At 38.2% G+C, this 19,280-nt stretch overlaps 2 protein-coding genes across 3 annotated transcripts in view; one reads left to right on the top strand and one right to left on the bottom strand.

Moving 5' to 3' along the window:
* hoatz (HOATZ cilia and flagella associated protein) lies at positions 1-13,874 on the bottom strand. The gene is made up of 2 exons (XM_057860910.1): positions 13,246-13,874; positions 1-730 (listed from the first exon to the last, which is right to left on the bottom strand). Exon 1 carries the CDS (start codon positions 13,706-13,708, stop codon positions 13,256-13,258), a length of 453 nt encoding a protein of 150 aa, XP_057716893.1. The 5' UTR covers positions 13,709-13,874; the 3' UTR covers positions 1-730; positions 13,246-13,255.
* Positions 13,715-19,280, top strand: part of LOC130931809 (myosin-11-like) — a 25,089-nt gene continuing 19,523 nt past the window's right edge. The window contains exons 1-4 of one of the 2 annotated variants that reach the window (XM_057860904.1): positions 13,715-13,861; positions 16,361-16,478; positions 17,642-17,882; positions 17,947-18,117. In XM_057860904.1, coding sequence (XP_057716887.1) covers positions 17,718-17,882; positions 17,947-18,117 — 336 coding nt within the window. In that variant the 5' untranslated portion in view covers positions 13,715-13,861; positions 16,361-16,478; positions 17,642-17,717. Of the gene's footprint in view, positions 13,862-16,360; positions 16,479-16,854; positions 16,979-17,641; positions 17,883-17,946; positions 18,118-19,280 lie in introns of those variants that run through there. The other variant, XM_057860903.1, reaches the window with a different exon arrangement.

The raw sequence follows: 19,280 nt of genomic DNA on the forward strand, positions 1-19,280 counted from the left end.
TGAGTTTTAGTGGGTTACATAACGCTGGCAGATTGTAAACAGGCGGGATTAAATTGGCTCAGAGATTTCGGCAGGCTTTATTAATCTCCAAACAACTTTGAAAGCCTGCATGTTGTCACTTTTTTTGAATGGCAATCCTCTACAAACATTAGAAAATTATTTTATTTGACATAATATAGACATGAAATGTTCTCTTTTAAACCATATGCTGCCATTAACAGCGATAGACATTCAATCATTTGGACTGGGAAAGATAATTTTGCCTTGTTTTTATTTTTAATAAATAAATAAACTTTTATTTTTTCTTAATTGGATATTTTGTGCAGATTTTTTGAGGCCATTGAGCAATCCATTTTGGAAGAATAAGGCAACACAAGGGAAGGATTTCTGATGCACCGTTGGTAGTTTAGCCCCTCACAGTTGAGATGGATTAGACGTCTATCGTTGTTAATGGCACTGAAGCCCTCCCAGGAGCGAGCGAGTTAAAAAGCACTTCCATTCTGTCAATCAGTTTTGCTGTGTGTGGAGGTCTCCCATGAAAAGTAGTCATCAGTTAAGTCTTTCAAGTGAAGTGACACATCATCTCTAAAACAAATTTTGAGTGGACTCAACTTTTTCTTCTTCCTCCTTTTTTTTTTTGGTTGCGTTTCCCGCGGGCTCTCAGCTCTGTCCCGGTGCTCCCATGGCGATGATGCAAGTGGCGGCAAGCGCTTTACCACTCCAATCAAGACTGCAACAAACGAAACAGAGAAAACTCTCAGCTCGAAAGTAGCACACCATCACACCAATTGCGTCCACTTCTATTATGGAAAGTTAGCAAAAATGGCACCTGACATTCGACCCACGGATTCACACCAATTTGGATGGACATGAAAAATTGATTCAGTTGTAGTCCTAGAAACTTAGGCCTTGACAACATGTAGCAGGGTATCATGGTATAATGATGAAATGAATATTTTTCCACGATTTGGCCTGTCATCAACACGCAAACACCAAATTAAGAATGATGCTTTTTAATTCAGTAGAGGGCAATGAAAGACCATTTTATATGAAAAAAAAAAACAGTTTGATAAAATTATCTAAAAAACAAACCAAAAAAAAAAACATTCAAAAATCACTTTTTCAATTCTGTATTCTATTATCGATATATATATAATGACACCCAACTATTAAAAACAGATACAAGTCATAATTAACTCATTGGCTAACATTGATGGCAATGAATGATGTTTTATTTAATGCAGTGCTTCTCAATTATTTTCTGTTTCTCTGCGGCCATTGTAAATTGGATATATCATAGACTTCATGATGTATTGACATGGCATATTCCCCATTGACTGCGTCACACCTTCCCGAAGGGAGCCGTCCCACACTCTGCTTCATTTATTAGCAGTCGGTCACATGCAGTGATGTAACGCCTGATTTAGGTTGAAAACGTACGAAAGCTGTACTGCATACCAACAGGAAGGATTGTCTCAGGAGTGATTTGTTTGAGGATTCAAGGTAATTATTATACTTTTCGTGGCATGCATGCATTTTGAAATGTTGTGAAAAAATCAATGGGAGAAATTAGCCGCTACAGCACTGGCATTATACTTTGTAATATTGACGTAAAATATATGATACCTACACTTTTTTTTTTTTTTGCTTTTAACCAAGAATCGAGACTGTTTTACGTCCATATCTATAAAGAATTCAGGGATTTAAGCATTTATTCACATGAATTTTCAACGGAAAAAGCTCTTTGTTTACATATGGCGGCCGCTAGTTTCCTTACTGACTTGCCTCATAGTTCGCAATATTTATGTAAAATAAATGCTACCTGCACGTTTTTTTTTTTCTTCTTTTAACCAAGAATCCAGACTGTTTTACGTCCATATCTATGAAGAATTCGGGGATTTAAGCATTTATTCACAAGAATTTTCACCGGAAAAGCTCTGTTTACATATGGCGGCCGCCACATTGACTGACAGACTAGCATCGTACTTTGATATATTTACGTGAAATAAATGCTACCTGCACATTTTTTTTCTTGCTTTTTAACCAAGAATCGAGACTGTTTTACGTCCATATCTGTAAAGAATTCAGGGATCATAAGAATTTTCAACGGAATATGAATCGGGTGTTGCGCAAGCATATTTATTTTTTATTTTTTTAAATTATTAAAAGTAAAGAAATTATAAAATTATTATAATTACACCTCTGCATAGCATTGTCCTTGTTCACATAAAAAAGTAATACATATCAACTTACAATAAAGGTACTCTTAAACATGTGTGTAACACCACATACGCTTCATCATATTTCCTTGTCTTAGCTCTTCAAATTAGCTCCTGCTGTTTGCTGTGTGCTCTTGTTTGGTTCAAAAATACTGCGCACACGCTGAAAATGAGAGCGCCACAGCCATCCACTGAGTGGATGTGCAATTTCACTTTATTCTAGTACGGGAAAAAATATGTTCCCCGAGGTCACATGCGCCCCCCCTGGAGTGGCCCACCCCACTACTTGGGAAGGACTGGTTTAATGACACCCAACAAATAAAAACAGATACAAGTCATAATTAACTCATTGGCTTCCATTGACGGCAGAAGACACCAATGAATGATGTTTATTTATTAGATGCTGTATTGTACGTATAAAAAAAACAAAATTATAGATAAAAAACCCATTTTAACTTTCACAAATCACTTTCAAATCTGTAGTATTCTATTAATTAATGTTTTAATTAGACCCAACAATAACACCATATATGAGTCATTATTAATACACTGGTTGCCATTGACAGCAGTAGACGGCAATGACTGAACATGTTTATATTAGGGCTGTCAAACGATTAGAATTTTTTTTTAATGGAGTTAATCACAGCTTAAAAATTAATTAATCGTAATTAATCGCAATTCAAACCATCTATAAAATATGCCATAGTTTTCTGAAAATTATTGTTGTAATGGAAAGATAAGACACAAGACGGATATATACATTCAACATGCTGTGCATAAGTACTGTATTTGTTTATTATAACAATAAATCAACAAGATGGCATTAACATTACTAACATTCTGTTAAAGCGATCCATGGATAGAAAGACTTGTAGTTCTTAAAAGATAAATGTTAGTACAAGTTATAGAAATTTTGTATTAAAACCCCTCTTAATGTTTTTGTTTTAATAAAATTTGTAAAATTTTCAATCAAAAAATAAACTATTAGCTCGCCATTGTTGATGTCAATAATAACACAATGCTCAGGCGCTGAAATCCATAAAATCAGTCGCACCCAAGCGCCAGCAGAGGGAGACAAAAAGCACAAGTAACAAGTGGACATTACACTGCTGTCATTTTAATCTGTTTGAGCGGGGCATGTGCGTTAATTGCATCAAATATTTTAACGTGATTAATTTAAAAAATTAATTACCGCCCGATAACGCGATCATTTTGACAGTCCTAGTTTATATAGTATATTTAATACATAAAAATCTTTTTTTTTTTTAAATAACCTCAAAAAGTCACTTTGTCAATTCTGTAGCATTCTTTTATCTATTAAAAAATATATTATACATATCTAATAAACTGAAAACAATTAAAAAATGATAAAACCTATCACTGTCATTGACAGTGATAGGTTTCCAATCAATTTCAACTGTGATCGCTGGAATTGAATGATCATGTTTCACTGCCAGTGACGACGATAGACGTCCAATCCAATTTGACTGGGCGGCTGGCAGCGATCAAACGATCTCTTTATCAGGGTCAATGGCAGCCAATGAGTTAAAAACATCCAAACAAAGTTATGATTTGCAAATTCTCTATTGATTTCAAGCAGACATCGTTTTTCGATCATCGAAATTTGCTCTCATTACATCGGAATCGATACATCCATTGGTGAAGCAACCAGTTTCCCCCAATCCCCTTGAAATTTGTTGAACATGCCAATCATAACAGGACACAGGAAAAAAGTCTTATAAACATGTGCCAGAAATTAAAATCAGCCATTTTGGGGGCACATTTTTCAAACTCTGTCATGATGGAAAGCGATTGTTGACTATTTTGGATACAAAGGTGGGTTCAAAGTCGCTAACATCATTTTCCAAGGCCGCCGCCACAAGCAGCATGCTGTAAAACTACTCAGCGTGTTACTTTTACTGCGGTTGCTCGGGTATTTTCTGTCTAGAGTCCCGCTGATTTGTGGAGACACGTTTTACGACCGCTCCGTGCCGTTTTTCACGCAAGACCAATGCATTCACACCAGCTGACCAGGCCCATCGGCACGTGTGTTGAGATGGAGCAGTGCCCTAGAGTCCAAAACCTAAAGCAAACCCAAATCTGCAACACTTACCCTCAGAACCGTCTGCATGTCTTAACAAAGTTCAGAAAATCATGAGCTACTAAAAGTGTCATCACATTTGGAGCCCTCCAGAACTTTTTTGGGCTATTTTACTATTGCTGACATGTTGCATCATCATTTCTACTAATTAGCCTCACATGAGCATTTGCAATGATTGAAATGTTCAGCAATCAAACTCAAGACAGATGAAAATGTTAAATATCATATGACCATCAAATTGTCAGGGTATAGAATTTATTTAAACAAGAGTGAATACCTTCCTCTTAATTTACTAGCCGAGAATCTTCCTCAGTCTCTCTTTCCCTTAAAGAACACGAACAGTGAGCAGAAGTATCTTGGTATAGTTATGACAAAATCTTTGTCTAACTTTTCTCCAAAAACTTTCAACCTCTTTTTGACCGTTTTAAATTAGATTTAATTAAGTGGTCCACATTCCGTTTGTCATTACTGAGTCGGGTTAACCTCATTAAAATGACGATACTACCTCGCTTTCTTTACATATTCGAACATGTTCCTTGAGTAGTCCGCAAATCTTTTTTCACTACACATGATCAGATGATTAACTCTTTCCTTTTTTTTTTTTTTTTTTTTTTGGGGGGGGGGGGGGGGGGGTAAACAAGCTCGCATGAAAAAAGATCCACTCTTCAGCTCCCTAAATCTCTCGGAGGTCTGGCTCTGCCCGACTTCCGAAGGTACTACTGGGCTAGTAATATACCAAACAGTCGAGCTCTCTGGGCGAGTTTTCTCACTGTGGTCGGTGGTTTGTGCCAAGGGCGTAGGTTTGGTCTCATCATTGGTGCGGACGATATAACAGCGCGTAGACTCCATAATGTATTGACAGGACACGGGGCGCGGGGCCGATAAATAGGGGGCCTGCATTGTTGGCGAGGCCGTCAAAGCTGTCCGAGTGGAATCACAGACAGTTTTTTTCTTTGAAAATTCTTGTGAATAAATGCTTAAATCCCCGAATTCTTTATAGATATGGACATAAAACAGTCTCAACTCTTGGTTAAAAGAAAAAAAAAAACAACAAAAAAAAAACAATGCAGTTAGAATTTATTTTACGTAACTATGTCGAAGTACAATACTAGTCTGTTGGTGAATGTAGTTAGCTGCCGCCTTATGTAAACAGAGGTTTTCTGGTGAAAATTCCTGTGGAAAAAATGCTTAAATCCCTGAATTCTTTATAGACATGGACATAAAACAGTCTCGATTCTGGTTCAAAGCAAAAAAAAAAACGCCAATTCAGTTAGCATTTATTTTTAGTAACTATCTCGAAGTACAATGCTAGTCTGTTAGTGAATGTAGCTAGTTGCCGCCTTATGTAAACAGATTGCCTAGCACGGCCAGACTGTTCTCCCTGTATTTTTCAAACACTGTGAAAATAGTCTGGGACCCAGCCCATTAACGGCCTCTCGAGCAAGCACAAAATCAACCGTCCAATCAGATTCTTTTATTTGCGTGACGTGTTCTTAATGAGTAACGTCACTCTTCCGCGTCGGAAGTCGTCTCAACAACACAGATGGCGAACAGGAGCGCCGAGAATATGTTCCAATCCACGGTAAAATCAGTTTTAAATTACCAAAAACACATCGACACAAGTCACTGACAACAGTCTGTCTCACACTAGCCATGTTGAATAAACTCCGCTCTCCTCGTATGTTCAATTCCGCTTGCAAGTCCCTCGTCGCTTTACTAACGTCACGTTCGCCCGTCGCTGATTGGTCCACTCCGCTGTCTGTTTGCTGTGGCTTGCTACGCCCTGGAAATTTTATCCGCTGAATGGTGGCCAGACTCAATAGCTGCAACAGCGGTGAGTCTGGTGTACCAGGCTAGTAAACAGAGCTTTTCCAGTAAAATTGATTGTGAATAAATGCTTAAATCCCCGAATTCTTTAACGATATGGACGTAACACAATCTTGATTATTGGTTAAAAGCAAAAAAAAAAACAGAAAACAATGCAGTTGGCATTCATTTTACATAACTATGTCGAAGTACAATGCTAGTCTGTTGGTGAATGTAGCTAGTTGCCGCCTAATGTAAACAGAGCTTTTCCAGTGAAAATTATTGTGAATAAATGCTTAAATCCCCGAATTCTTTATAGATATGGACAAAAAACAATCTTGATTCTTGGTTAAAAGCAAAAAAAACAAACAAACAAAAAAAACCTGCAGTTAGCATTTATTTTACATAAAATGTCGAAGTACAACGCTAGTCTGTTAATGAATGTAACTAGCGGCCGCCTTATGTAAACAGAGCTTTTCCGGAAAAAAATATTGTGAAGAAATGCTTAAATCCCCAAATTCTTTATAGATATGGACTTAAAACTGTCTCGATTGTTGGTTAAAAACATAAAAAGAAACAATGCAGTTAGCATTTATTTTACATAACTATCTCGAAGTACAATGCTAGTCTGTTAGTGAATGTAGCTAGTTGCCGCCTTACGTAAACAGAGCTTTTCCAGTGAAAATAATTGTCAATAAATGCTTAAATCCCCAAATTCTTTATAGATATGGACGTAAAACAGTCTCGATTCTTGGTTAAAAGCAAAAAACAACAACAATGCAGTTAGCATTTATTTTACGTAAGTATGTCGAAGTGCGAGTCTGTTGGTGAATGTAGCTAGCTGCCACCTTACGTAAACAGAGCTTTTCCTGTGAAAATTCCTGTGAATAAACGCTTAAATCCCCGAATTCTTTATCGATATGGACGTAAAACAGTCTTGATTCTTAGTTAAAAGCAAAAAAAAAACAAAAAAAATGCAGTTAGCATTTATTTAACGTAAACATGTCAAAGTACAACTCTAGTCTGTTAGTGAATGTAGTTAGCAGGCGACTTATGTAAAAAGAGCTTTTACAGTGAAAATTCTTGTGAATAAATGCTTAAGCCCCCAAATTCTTTATAGATAAGGACCTAAAACAGTCTCGATTTTTGGTTAAAAGCAAAAAAACGTGCAGTTAGCATTTATTTTACGTAAATATGTCGAAGTACAATGCTCGTCTGTTAGTGAATGTAGCTAGCAGCCGCATTATCAAAACAGAGCTTTTCAGAGAGAAGGTTACTTTGTGTCTCAAAACTTTATTATTCACTTGTCTCTATGGCTGCTGTGTTTGCCTGTACCCATCCCATTAATGTGTGAAAATTCAATTTAAAAAAGTTGAGAAAAAAAATATTATATGAACATCAAAAAGAACATTTTCTAGTTGTCATGTGCTTTTTTTTTTTTTTTAAACCCATATAAGAAGTAATGTACATTGATAAATGCTGTTGATCCTGCTGTGTGTAGAAGTACTACCACCTGATGGTAAACATGCAACATTACAACAGCTTCAATTATGACCTCCGCTCCTGGCTTTAAACTGCCAACTGGAGTCTAATAGATTCATTTATTTTAAATCTAATTATTTTGATCGTCAATGACTTCTTTAGAGACATTTTGGACCAAAAAAAGGTCCAAATCCACTTTTTTTTAGCCTCCTAAAATGTAAATCTCTTTTTTTCATTGGTTGAAGGCCTGTCAAGACACCACTCAAGTAGTTGTTGTTCTTCTTCTTGTGGACACTAACTTGGAAGTCCTACTCCTGTGTCATTTATGAACCAATAGCCTTGAAACTCGGTAATCATGTAGCATGGGTCAGCATCTATCGATCTGTGGAGTTCGATTTACTTTTTTTTTTTTAATTTTTTTTATCAGGGCTGATTAATTAATTGCGGACTTACTGGTGTCTGTGTTGGCTGGCTGTAGGTTACGAGTTAACCACTAGAGCAGTGGTTCTTAACCTGGGTTCGCTCGAACCCCAGAGGTTTGGTGAGTAAGTTTAATGGGTTCGGCGAAGGTTCAGAAACGCAGAGCCCTATTTTCATACGCAGATTAAATCTACAAAAAGTGGCTTTTTAGACCAGGTTTTGGACTGGTTTGCTACTAATTTACAGCCTTAATCCATTTCTTTTAACTGCTAGTCCTCGATCTGATGGGAGGAGGAACTGGTTTGCTCAGTGGAAGGTTGATCCACACTTTTTATGAGGGAATACAGCAGACCAATGGGCTGCGTGGTCTCAAATTTTGACCTGTTTATAAAACATGCTGTCAAAGTGAGAAGAATTTTGAACGGGAATTTGCAAAAATATTAGCTTGCTAGCTTAGATATATCAGTTTTGAATTTGAAAAAAAAAAATGCTTTATTATCTAATTCCGAGGGGTTCGGTGAATCCACATGTGAAACTTGTGGGGTTCAGTACCTTTGGCAAGGTAAAGAACCACTGCACTAGAGGGCATGCAAGCACAGCTTTCAACCTGTAGTGTGTTGTGGCACACTAGTGCTTGTTCATTTTACTTTTTTAAAGGAAAATTATTAATTTTTTGAAAAATTAAACAAACAAACAAAAAAAAAAACGACATACTTTATTTTGAAAAAATATATTATATATGTATATATTTTAAATACCAAAAAACTAAATATTCCAATTTTGTCTTTATATTTAGTTTTGAATTTAAAAAAATAAATAATAATTATTATTATTCTGATTTCTGTATTCCACAATGAAAGCAGGTAATTAACCATACACATGCTCCATGATATTGCTACTCCATCATTTTTTAGCACATCGGTTTTGATACCAATATGTTTTCATCTAAAACGTAAGGCCTAAAGTCAGATGATAAATAACACGTATGATCCGCTCATTCCGCTGATATGAGCCAACATGAACCTAATGAGAATACAAGTCGACTCATCAAAAAAAAGAAAAAATCGATGATTAATCGACTTGCAAAATATAGTACCGTAATTTCCGCAATATAAGGCTCACCTGACTATAAGCCGCCACCCACCAAATTTGACACCAAAACCACATTTGTTCATATATAAGCCGTACTGGACTATAAGCCGCAGCTGTCCTCACTGTATTGTGGGATATTTACACCAAAATATATTAAACAGCAACACTTTATTTGACAGCAGCGTCATAAGACTGTCATAAGACCAAATGAACCACCATAAAGCTTTAAACCAATTGGCTGCAAACACTGTTGTTGTCCAACATGCCTCTTAGCATGCATTGCAGCGCTACAGATGTAAATAACAATCAAAATTCATGTTCTGTGCCAGTCAGTTACTGTTCCAGATGTTTCCTTAATTGCTAGTTATGGTATTTGATAACACTTTGACAGTGGCGTCATTAGACAATCATAGTTATGACACGACACTGTCATGAGCATTAATGAATGCTTATAACAGATGTCATTTTGTGTCATCCAGCAAATTATCACACTTTAGAATGGATGTAATAGATCCAAGCTGGACATAAATGGAGTTAGCGACATAATTTGCCAGATGACGCTGGATGACATCTGTCATAAGCATTCAGTAATGCCTATAATAGGGTCATGTCATATTTTTGACCGTCTTTTGACAGTCTTATGATGCCACTGTCAAATAAAGTGTTACCGATTAACCCAGAAAAAAATCAACTGCCACACTGGACTATAAGCCGCAGGATTCAAAATTAAGGAAAAAAGTAGCGGTTTATAGTCCGAAAATTACGGTAATCATTTCTGACAGCCCTAACTGCCATTGAAGCCAAAAGGCATCCAATCCAATTTGACTGGGAGGGTTGGCAACGATCAAAATGGATTGGACGCCTATTTCCGTTAAGGGCACTGAAGCATGATGATTCCCTGCTTTTGAAACTAAAAAAGGAGAAGTGGCAAGTGGACATTGTATATGAAGTCAAATGAGCACTCTGGAGGAATTCAGGGCATATTTGGACTTTTTCCACCCTGCACGGGTCTCCTTATCCGCAGAATCCGGCCGGACTAGGAAAAAGGCTCAAGAGCTTTGTGTCGGAACTTTCGCCTGGCCAACTTTGGGCGGAGGATGAATGAGGAAAGGAGAGTTCAAGTAGGTCGGGAAGTCAACAGTCAATTTGCTCACGCCTTAGCCTAATATGGCAACAAGTTCAAATCGTACAAAACTGGGCCAGTAAGATACAATTACTAAGGTGTTATCCAGGAGTGGAACTAAAATGAGAGGGAACACAATTTTACAATATGAACATTGTGAAGCATTTAAATTATAGGTCTGGACGGGGCATAAATTCAACATGTTGAAGAAAGGGTCAATAATGTTTTTATTAATGACTTTAAAATCTTGGAATCATTCATATATATTTTTTTCAAACCCACTGAAGTAATTTGAAAGGACATTTTTTTATTCGATGATATGACCATGATTAGTTGTTGGCTAGTAAAATGTTTGTACTTCGTAGGACTTACATGATTTTGTCTACACTGTTGGCCAAAAGTATTGGCACCCCTGCAGTTCTGTCAGATAATGCTCAATTTCTCCAAGAAAATGATTGCAATTACAAATGCTTTGGTAGTAATATCTTCAGTTATTTTGCTTGCAATGAAAAAACACAAAAGAGAATGAAAAAAAAAATCATTATCATTTTACACACACAAAAAAATGGGCCGGACAAAAGTATTGGCACCCTCAGCCTAATACCTTGTAGCACAACCTTTAGACAAAATAACTGCGAACAACCGCTTCCGGTATCCATCAATGAGTTTCTTACAATGCTCTGCTGGAACTTTAGACCATTCTTCTTCGGCCAACTGCTCCAGGAGATTTGAAGGGTGCCTTCTCCAAACTGCCATTTTCAGATCCTTCCACAGGTGTTCTATGGGATCCAGGTCTGGACTCATTGCTAGCCACTTTAGAAGTCTCCAGAGCTCTCTCTCAAACCATTTTCTAGTGCTTTTGAAGTATGTTTTTGGGTCATTGTCCTGCTGAAAGACCCATGACCTCTGAGAGAGACCCAGCTTTCTCACACTAGGCCCTGCAAAATTTGTTGGTAGTCTTCAGACTTCATAATACCATGCACACGGTCAAGCAGTCCAGTGCCAGAGGTAGCAAAGCAACCCCAAAACGTCAGGGAACCCCCACTATGTTTTACTGTGCTGATGTTTTTTTTCTTGAAGGCCTCGTTTTTTTCCCCGTAAACTACGTTGATGCCTTTTCCCAAAAAGCTCTACTTTTGTCTCATTTGACAAGAGAATATTCTTCTATAAAGTTTTTGGCTTTCTCAGGTAAGCTTTGGCAAACTCCAGCCTGGCTTTTTTATGTCTCTGGGTCAGAAGTGGGGTTTTCCTGGGTATCCTACCATAGAGTCCCTTTTCATTCAGACGTCGACGGGTAGTACAAGTTGACACTGTTGTCCCCTCGGACTGCAGAACAGCTTGAACTTGTTTGGATGTTAGCCGAAGTTCTGTGTCCACCATCCACAAAATCTTTCGTTGAAATCTCTCATCAATTTTTATTTCCACATCTGGGGAGCTTAGCCACAGTGCCACGGGCTTTACACTTATTGATGAAACTGCGCACGGTAGACACCGTGTGCTTTGGTCAGATGAGACCAAGATTGAGCTTTTTGGCAACAAACACTCTAAGTGGGTCTGGCGTGCCACGAAAGATGCGCATGCTGAAAAGCACCTCATACCCACTGTGAAGTATGGGGGTGGGTCAGTGACGCTGTGGGGCTGTTTCGCTTTCAAAGGCCCCGGGAACCTTGTTAGGGTGCATGGCATCATGAATGCTTTGAAATACCAGGACATTTTAAATCAAATTCTGTTGCCCTCTGTTAGGTTTTGTGTTTGGTTTCTCCTTGTGTGACTTGTCCCTGTGATTACCCATTGCTCTCACCTGTGTGTGTTTTCCCAGTGTATCCTGCAATCTGCATCCACCTGTGTTACCCAGCTGTTCCTCGTCTCGTTACCCCTTGTCTGCGTATATAATGACCCAGTTTCTTGTCACTCCTTGTTGCGTCATTGTCTATGTCAATGTCTGTCTATGCGAACGTCAATTTCAAGTCCGGTCAACGCCCTCGTGTACCAGTCCCTCTGTTTAAGTAAGTTTTGGTTTGAACCTTGCCTTTTGATCCATTGTCTTTTTGTTTGTACTTTGTGATTTTTGTTAGTTATTATTAAAACGTTTTTTAAGTTCACTGCCACCTGCCTCGCTGCCTTTTTCGTTTTCCCTGCATTTGGGTCCACACAACCTGCCTGCCTGCCCGCGTCCCTGACACCCTCTGCCCAAAAGCTGAAGATGGGTCGTCAATAGGTCTTTCAGCAAGAAAATGACCCTAAACATATGGCCAAATCTACACAGAAATTGTTCACCACACACAAAATTAAGCTCCTCCCACAGCCATCTCAGTCCCCAGACCTTGTTTTGTTGGCAAAAGGGGGTTGTACAAAGTATTAACACCAGGGGTGCTAATAATTGTGACACATACTATTTGATGTCAAATAATTATTTCTTTATGTGGGATTTTTTTCCCCACTGAATAAATGCACTTGTATTGAAGGTTGGATTTTTCTCTTTTTTTCCATTAAGGTCACATATTATTTGAATAAAAAAAATTATTAGAAGCTAAAAAACACATCTTAACCAGGGGTGCCAACAATTATGGAGGGCACTGTAGCTAATACCTTAGGACCGGTATGACTGAAAATGTTTGCTGTTTTGAAACCGTGCCGTTTTCATACCGCGGTATACCTTGAAACTGGTTATCGGCACATGCCTAACCTTAATTTTGAATATGAACTCTGTGACGTGTAGGGCTGCCACTGTTAATCGGCGATTAGATTGTCAAATAATTCGTCAACTATTTTGATAGTCGATGATTTCGTCAGAGACATTGTTGATTTAAAAATGGTCCAAAATCTCTTTTGGAGTCCCTCGAAAGTAGTTATTGTTTACATTAATTAAAACAATGAAAACGGGGGAAAAAGTTGTAAAAATAATCTCTGAATAGTTGATTTTTAAAAGGATCTTTTGTGGCTGCCCTAGTGACATGCAGGGGTCGACTGTAGTTTCATTGCGGTGCGTTCAGGGCCTTCACCTTTCGTGGTTCAGTCCAGCTGTCTGACCATCTCCTCCTCCACACTCAACTCGCTCGACTTCTTTTTAGGGATTTTGTTCTCTTTGGGTGCTTTGGGTTTGAAGGCCGCAGAGAGCAACTCCTTTTGGATTCTCTGCTCCCTCTGCCGCCGCAGCAGGGCCAGCGTCTCCTTCCTCTGGGCGGCCATGCCCATGTACTTTTGCCGCTCCTCCTGCCTCTGCTGTGCGGCGAAAAGGTTATGCACGTCGGTGCGAGGTGGTTCCGGTTGAATGATTCGCTCCGGCCGGGAAACCGGCAATCTCTGCGGGATGTCGGCCGACACCAGGCGAGATTCGAGCGGGCTCGGCATGCACAGTGAGCTCCACAGCCGCCGGGCGTGGGACACGTCCTCCGGGGAGGAACCGCTAAACACTGTCAAGGCTTTGTTGGAAGGGTCGTGGTTGTGCTCCGGAGTGGCCGACATGACCACGCCAATTTGAGGAGAACTTGACCGGAAGAGAAGTTGTTTGGAATGGTCGCCATAGATACGACAAAGAGCCCGGAAGAAGACCAAACAAACAACAACAAGCAACTTCCGGGTTGACGAGCGGAAGTCAATTAAAATGTGCAGGCACAGGTGACGTTAAATTCAACAAAGATACACTTTATGTTATACTTTAAATATAAAATCAGCAGGAGCAACAATGCTGTAGAGATTTGTCGCCAATCAATGCAAATAACGTGAAAAAACTACAAACTCGCCTTTTTTGACGTCGCAAGGTAACTTCCGGGTTCACTTGTTTGGGCGGGAATTGGATGACGATAAATGTTTTTTTTTTTTTAAAGCGATTTTTTTTGTTAATTAATTCTTTATTTTAATTTATTTGTAAACAAAAATAAAACAAAATGCAATATTGCAAATCAGATAAAAATATATATGCTAAAATAATTTGTTATTTATATTATATATATATATATATATATATATATATATATATATATATATACATATATACATATATATATATGGCGAAAATCACTCAGGTGACTTGAAGTAGCCCCAACTTGGCCAAATTTCAAAATTGTCCTATATGCATGTGTGATACATCATTGGAAAGCTTAAAAACTCAATTTTCTGGGGGAAGAAAATTTTTGAAAGGGAGGTCTTTTAAAAATAAATAAATAAATAAAAAACCCTTAAACCCTAACTCCAGGTGAGCGCATGACAGAGCATAATTAAAGACAATGGTTTTAACGAGATATTATCACGTACGTACCTTCTATAGATCCAAAAACTCCGTGTTGCATGTTTCAGCGAGTGTCAAGACACAGCTGTGAATGGCCAAAGCCGTATTTTGGGGGGATTTTATGGGTGAAACATGGTAATATAACAAGGTTCGCAATACAGAAATCGCAGACATCAAGGAATGATAGAGATTTTCTTTTTCATATATTTACCCTTTTAAACGTTGTTTTTTTTTCTTCTTCAATTATTCTTTGTTTGGATCGATTATTTATCATTTAAAATATCGGGGAAAATGCAACAGTAACAGAAAAAAATACAATTAAGAAATATTTATGAATAGAGGTGTGCAAAATTTCCGATTCTTAGATTATTCGCGATTCGGCCGTGGAAGATTTGAGAACGATTCACAAACACCCAAATTCCGATTACTGAAATATGCGAAGTAAAGCGGAAGTACACAACACTCAGCGGTCTTCGGGACGGAACGGAGCGAGAGTAGCTAAACATCATGCTTCCCATTACCCGGCCCCTCGGGTAATGCCAATGCTCAACTCACGGCTCTAGCTCAACTCATGCAACGAGATAAAAAAACCACAACAACATACCTGACTGCTGCCGAAAAGCTGCTACAAAAGTACATCCGCAAAATGTTACGGTAGATATCATTTATATAGGACTAGATGCATTATAGATTCGATAACGTTAGCAGCACATCTACAAAAAGCTAGATGCGGGCGTTATAAACGGCCGCCATCTTAAAGCAGTACACTTCCCTGCAAGGCTGTTGTAGCGAACCTTCCAAGCAAACCTAATTAACTTTTTATCTATAATACTCCTAAATCGGTAAAATATTGACTTGAATCTATCTTTAAAATAGTTTTAAAACTTTCACATGTCGAAAGTAGACAAAAGGGAAATTATGGAATAACGGGAGCAATTTTAACAAATTTAATGGTTGATTCACAACATTAAATTAATTGAATGTAGTTTAAAGCTGCTGATACAGAATGGGGACTGGAGTTTTTTATTTAATGTTATTTTTGTATATTTGTTTACTGCTATATGTTAACTTGATACTGAAAAAGTAGTGTGGTGTAGCCTGAGAGTATTTTTGAACAATTTTGGAACTAATGTACAAAACATTAAAAAAAAAAAAAAAGAGAGAAAAAAAAGGAGGGGGGTGCATCAATAATCGTTTTATAATCGAATCGGAGCCTCTGAATCGTAATCGTAATCGAATCGTTAGGTGCCCAAAGATTCCCAGCTCTAGTTATGAAGTAGATATCCGTTACTTATTTACAGACACCATTTTTTTACTGTAAGGTAATTTGTTTAAAAGTTTAAAATATGCAAGTGAATGATTTTTTTGAGTCTTTTAAAAATGAAAAAATAAAAAATAGACACCAATTAATGATTCTAAGCTAAAAATGACAGACATTTCGAATACAAAATGTAATTACTTACCTTCTTTTTATGGCTGGGTTGAAACAAAAGCAGTTGCGTCGTGTCTGAAAACGGGGGTCTCCAGGGTAAAACGAACAAATTAAAAATAGTTTGGGGGCTCAATGCGCCATGAAACTGCCATGGCAGCATATAGACATATTGTTCTATCAAACACAACAGTTCTTTTGGCTTAAAATACAGCAGTTTATTTTTAAAGAGGGGTGCAAGAGCAGAAATGCCTTTTTCAGCCTTGTCTGTGTTTTTCGGTTTTAATCTTACCAATATGTGTTATTTTACATCTTTAAGTTATTATATTCATTTTTAATGATGATTATGTTATTATAGATAATCATTACAGATGAAATGTGGCCCCAATGTTTGCCCACTTGCTTATTGGTTGAAGGACTTTTGTGTTTTTTGCGTTGTTGCCAAATTTGGACAAAATAGGCCGGTCTAGTGGTCCTGTTCTATGCCCGAGTGTCCTCCTCCTCCTCATCAGTGGCATCTACCTGCTGCGAGAGTTTGGTCTTGCTTCATCCTGCACCAAGGAGCCAACCCGAGCACAGTAAGTCTCTTCTTAAAACTACTTAATTTTACAACGAACTCACTCAAAAGGGCTTGAAGCTATATGTTGACATTTAAAATGCAAACTTAGTCTTATGAGTTACTTGTGGATCCATTCATAGAGCGTTATCCATTTGTATTCCTTATGATTCAAATCTTTTAATGAATGAATCGTTTTTCCTGGTATAATGCCACAAAAATGTCAGTGGTATGAGTTGTGAGTCATCCTTGGGTGCACTTTCGTGTCATGTCGGCGTTTTGGTGTAAACGCCAAGCTTGGCTGGACACAAAGGCCACTACCAACCGCGCCTTATAAGGTAGTGCGGTGCCCGTGAGGGGCCCATCGGCCCTTGGCGGGTGACCAGGAGCAAATTGAGGCAGGCCAAACATGGGCTTCCTACCTTGGCAGCTCTGCGTGATTGTCGGCGCCGTCATTGTGGTGGCTTTTTGGCAAATTTGCAACAGGAAGTCAAAACATGGACTGCCTAACAACACAAGGCAGTAAGTAACTTCCTGTGAATGAGCAACTGGACAAAATTCTTTTTTATTGTTATGGTTTTGTTTTGTTTTTAAACTGAAAAATCCTGAAAAAAAAAAAAGACTTGAGATCATTACGTTTTTTTCTTTTCAAAAAGTCAACTAGTTTTGTCAGGAAAATAACTAGCAATTTTCTTTAAAAAAAAAAAAAAAATACTTTTTTTACCACATTTTTTCCAGTAAAAACTGACTTTATTCTCGTAAGATTGGTACTCTTTTATTCACTCAATTTGATCTATGAAAAAATCCTTTTTTTTTTTCTTGGAAAATACTAATCTAAAAAAGATGCACACAGCCCTACCACAAAAAAAATCGAATACATTTTTACAAGATTCCTTATTTTTTCTTTTGAAAAATTATTTTCACCGATAATTTAGACTTTATTCTCATAAGAATATTACTTGTTTTCTGTTATTTTTAAAAATATTTTTTTCAAAAGTTGAATATTCTCTCACTTAAAAATATGACCTTCAAAAAAAATCTTTAAAAACAATTTTTTTAAACTAGATCCCTTTTTTTTCCACGTCAGCACTTTTAATGCAAGGCACTGTAGTCAACATTACGTTTGTAGAATAGGAACTTTGGGAAAAATTTAACCTGAAAAGCAAATTGCTGTCTGTTCCTCAGGCCCAACGAGAAGTCAACTTCACTCCAAGCAGAGCAATCCAATCCATCCTCTAGCGACCAATCGCATCTTTCTGTCATGGCGGATCAGGCGACGGACGATAGCAAGTTCCTATTCTTGCAGAACGACTTCCGAAACAGCGGTGTGGCGCAGGCCGACTGGGCAGCCAAAAAGATGGTGTGGGTGCCGTCAGAGAAGGAAGGCTTCGAGGCCGCCAGCATCAAGGAGGAGAAGGGCGACGAGGTCACCAGCCTAGAAATCCGGCGTCGCAAGATGAGAAATTTGACCCGCGGTGCCCTTTGCGCAGGTGCTGGTGGAGTTGTCCAACGGCCGTAAGGCGACGGTCAACAAGGACGACATCCAAAAGATGAACCCGCCTAAGTTCAGCAAAGTGGAGGACATGGCCGCCCTCACCTTCCTCAACGAGGCCTCCGTCCTGCAGAACCTGAGAGAGAGATACTTCTCCAGCCTCATCTATGTATGTGAGACCCCACAACAAGCATCATTTCAAAATATAAGCAGTTGTCATTTAAACACTTTTGCCAACTTCAAAAAGTTTTGTTCTCAAAAATGTTACTTTAGTTTTGTAAAATGTTCCCTTTTTAAACTTAAAATAACTCAAATTCAGTTGGCAAATACTCAGACTTTTCTCAAAACATTTTAATTTCTTATGGAGTTAATTTTGAGAGAAATAATTTCATACTTTGACAGAATAATCTTTTTTCTTTAATATTCAGTATAATATTTTTATTGTAAATAGTACACGTGTTGTCTCAAACAGGGGTCGCGTTAACCGAATATTTTCCGTCGTTGACCGGTTTTTTAAAACGGTGACGGAAAAAACTGAAGTCCATCCGTCATTTTGACAGGTTGCAATTCACACCCCAGACCACAGGGTGGCGAGTGAGCATATTAATTAGCTATTGTCTCTCTTGATGCATGACGTCGTTGGCCTTACTCGGAAAAATGTCAAGGCAACTGAGTGTTTGCCTGGCACGGCCAGACTGTTCTCCCTGTATTTTTCAAACACTGAGAGAAAAGTCTGGGACACAGCCTCTCGAGTAGGTACAAAATCAATCGACAAATCAGATTTGTTTATTTGCGTGACGTGTTCTTCACGAGCAACGTCACTCTTGCACGCCGAAAGTCGTCTCTACAACAACACGGATGGCGGGAGAGCCGAGAATATGTTCCAATCCGCGGTAAATTCAGTTTTAAATGAGCTAAAACACATCGACACGAGACATTGACAACAGTCTGTCTCGCGCTAGCCATGTTGAATAAACTCCGTTCTCCTCGTATGTTTACTTCCGCGCGCAAGTCCCTCGTCCTGCCCTCGTCGCTTTGCTAACGGCACGTCTGCCCGTCGCTGATTGGTGCACTCCGCTGTCTGTTTGCCTCTTGTTAAGCTTGTTCGGACAGAATATTAATTAAAAATGAATGAAAACTAAATACTATTGAATATGTCATTATTATCATTTTAAAAATGTAAGTGACGGGTAAAAATAGATTATGACCGGATTTTTATGACACTGTCAGTCAAAATGACAGACAACGAAAAAGTCTAGCGCAACCTCTGGTCTCAAAATATAAAATATTTGGACTATTTGAAAACATTTTTTTTTTCACTATTCATAGACT

Source organism: Corythoichthys intestinalis, chromosome 16 (assembly GCF_030265065.1).
Source record: "Corythoichthys intestinalis isolate RoL2023-P3 chromosome 16, ASM3026506v1, whole genome shotgun sequence".
Classification (NCBI taxonomy): Eukaryota; Metazoa; Chordata; class Actinopteri; order Syngnathiformes; family Syngnathidae; genus Corythoichthys; species Corythoichthys intestinalis.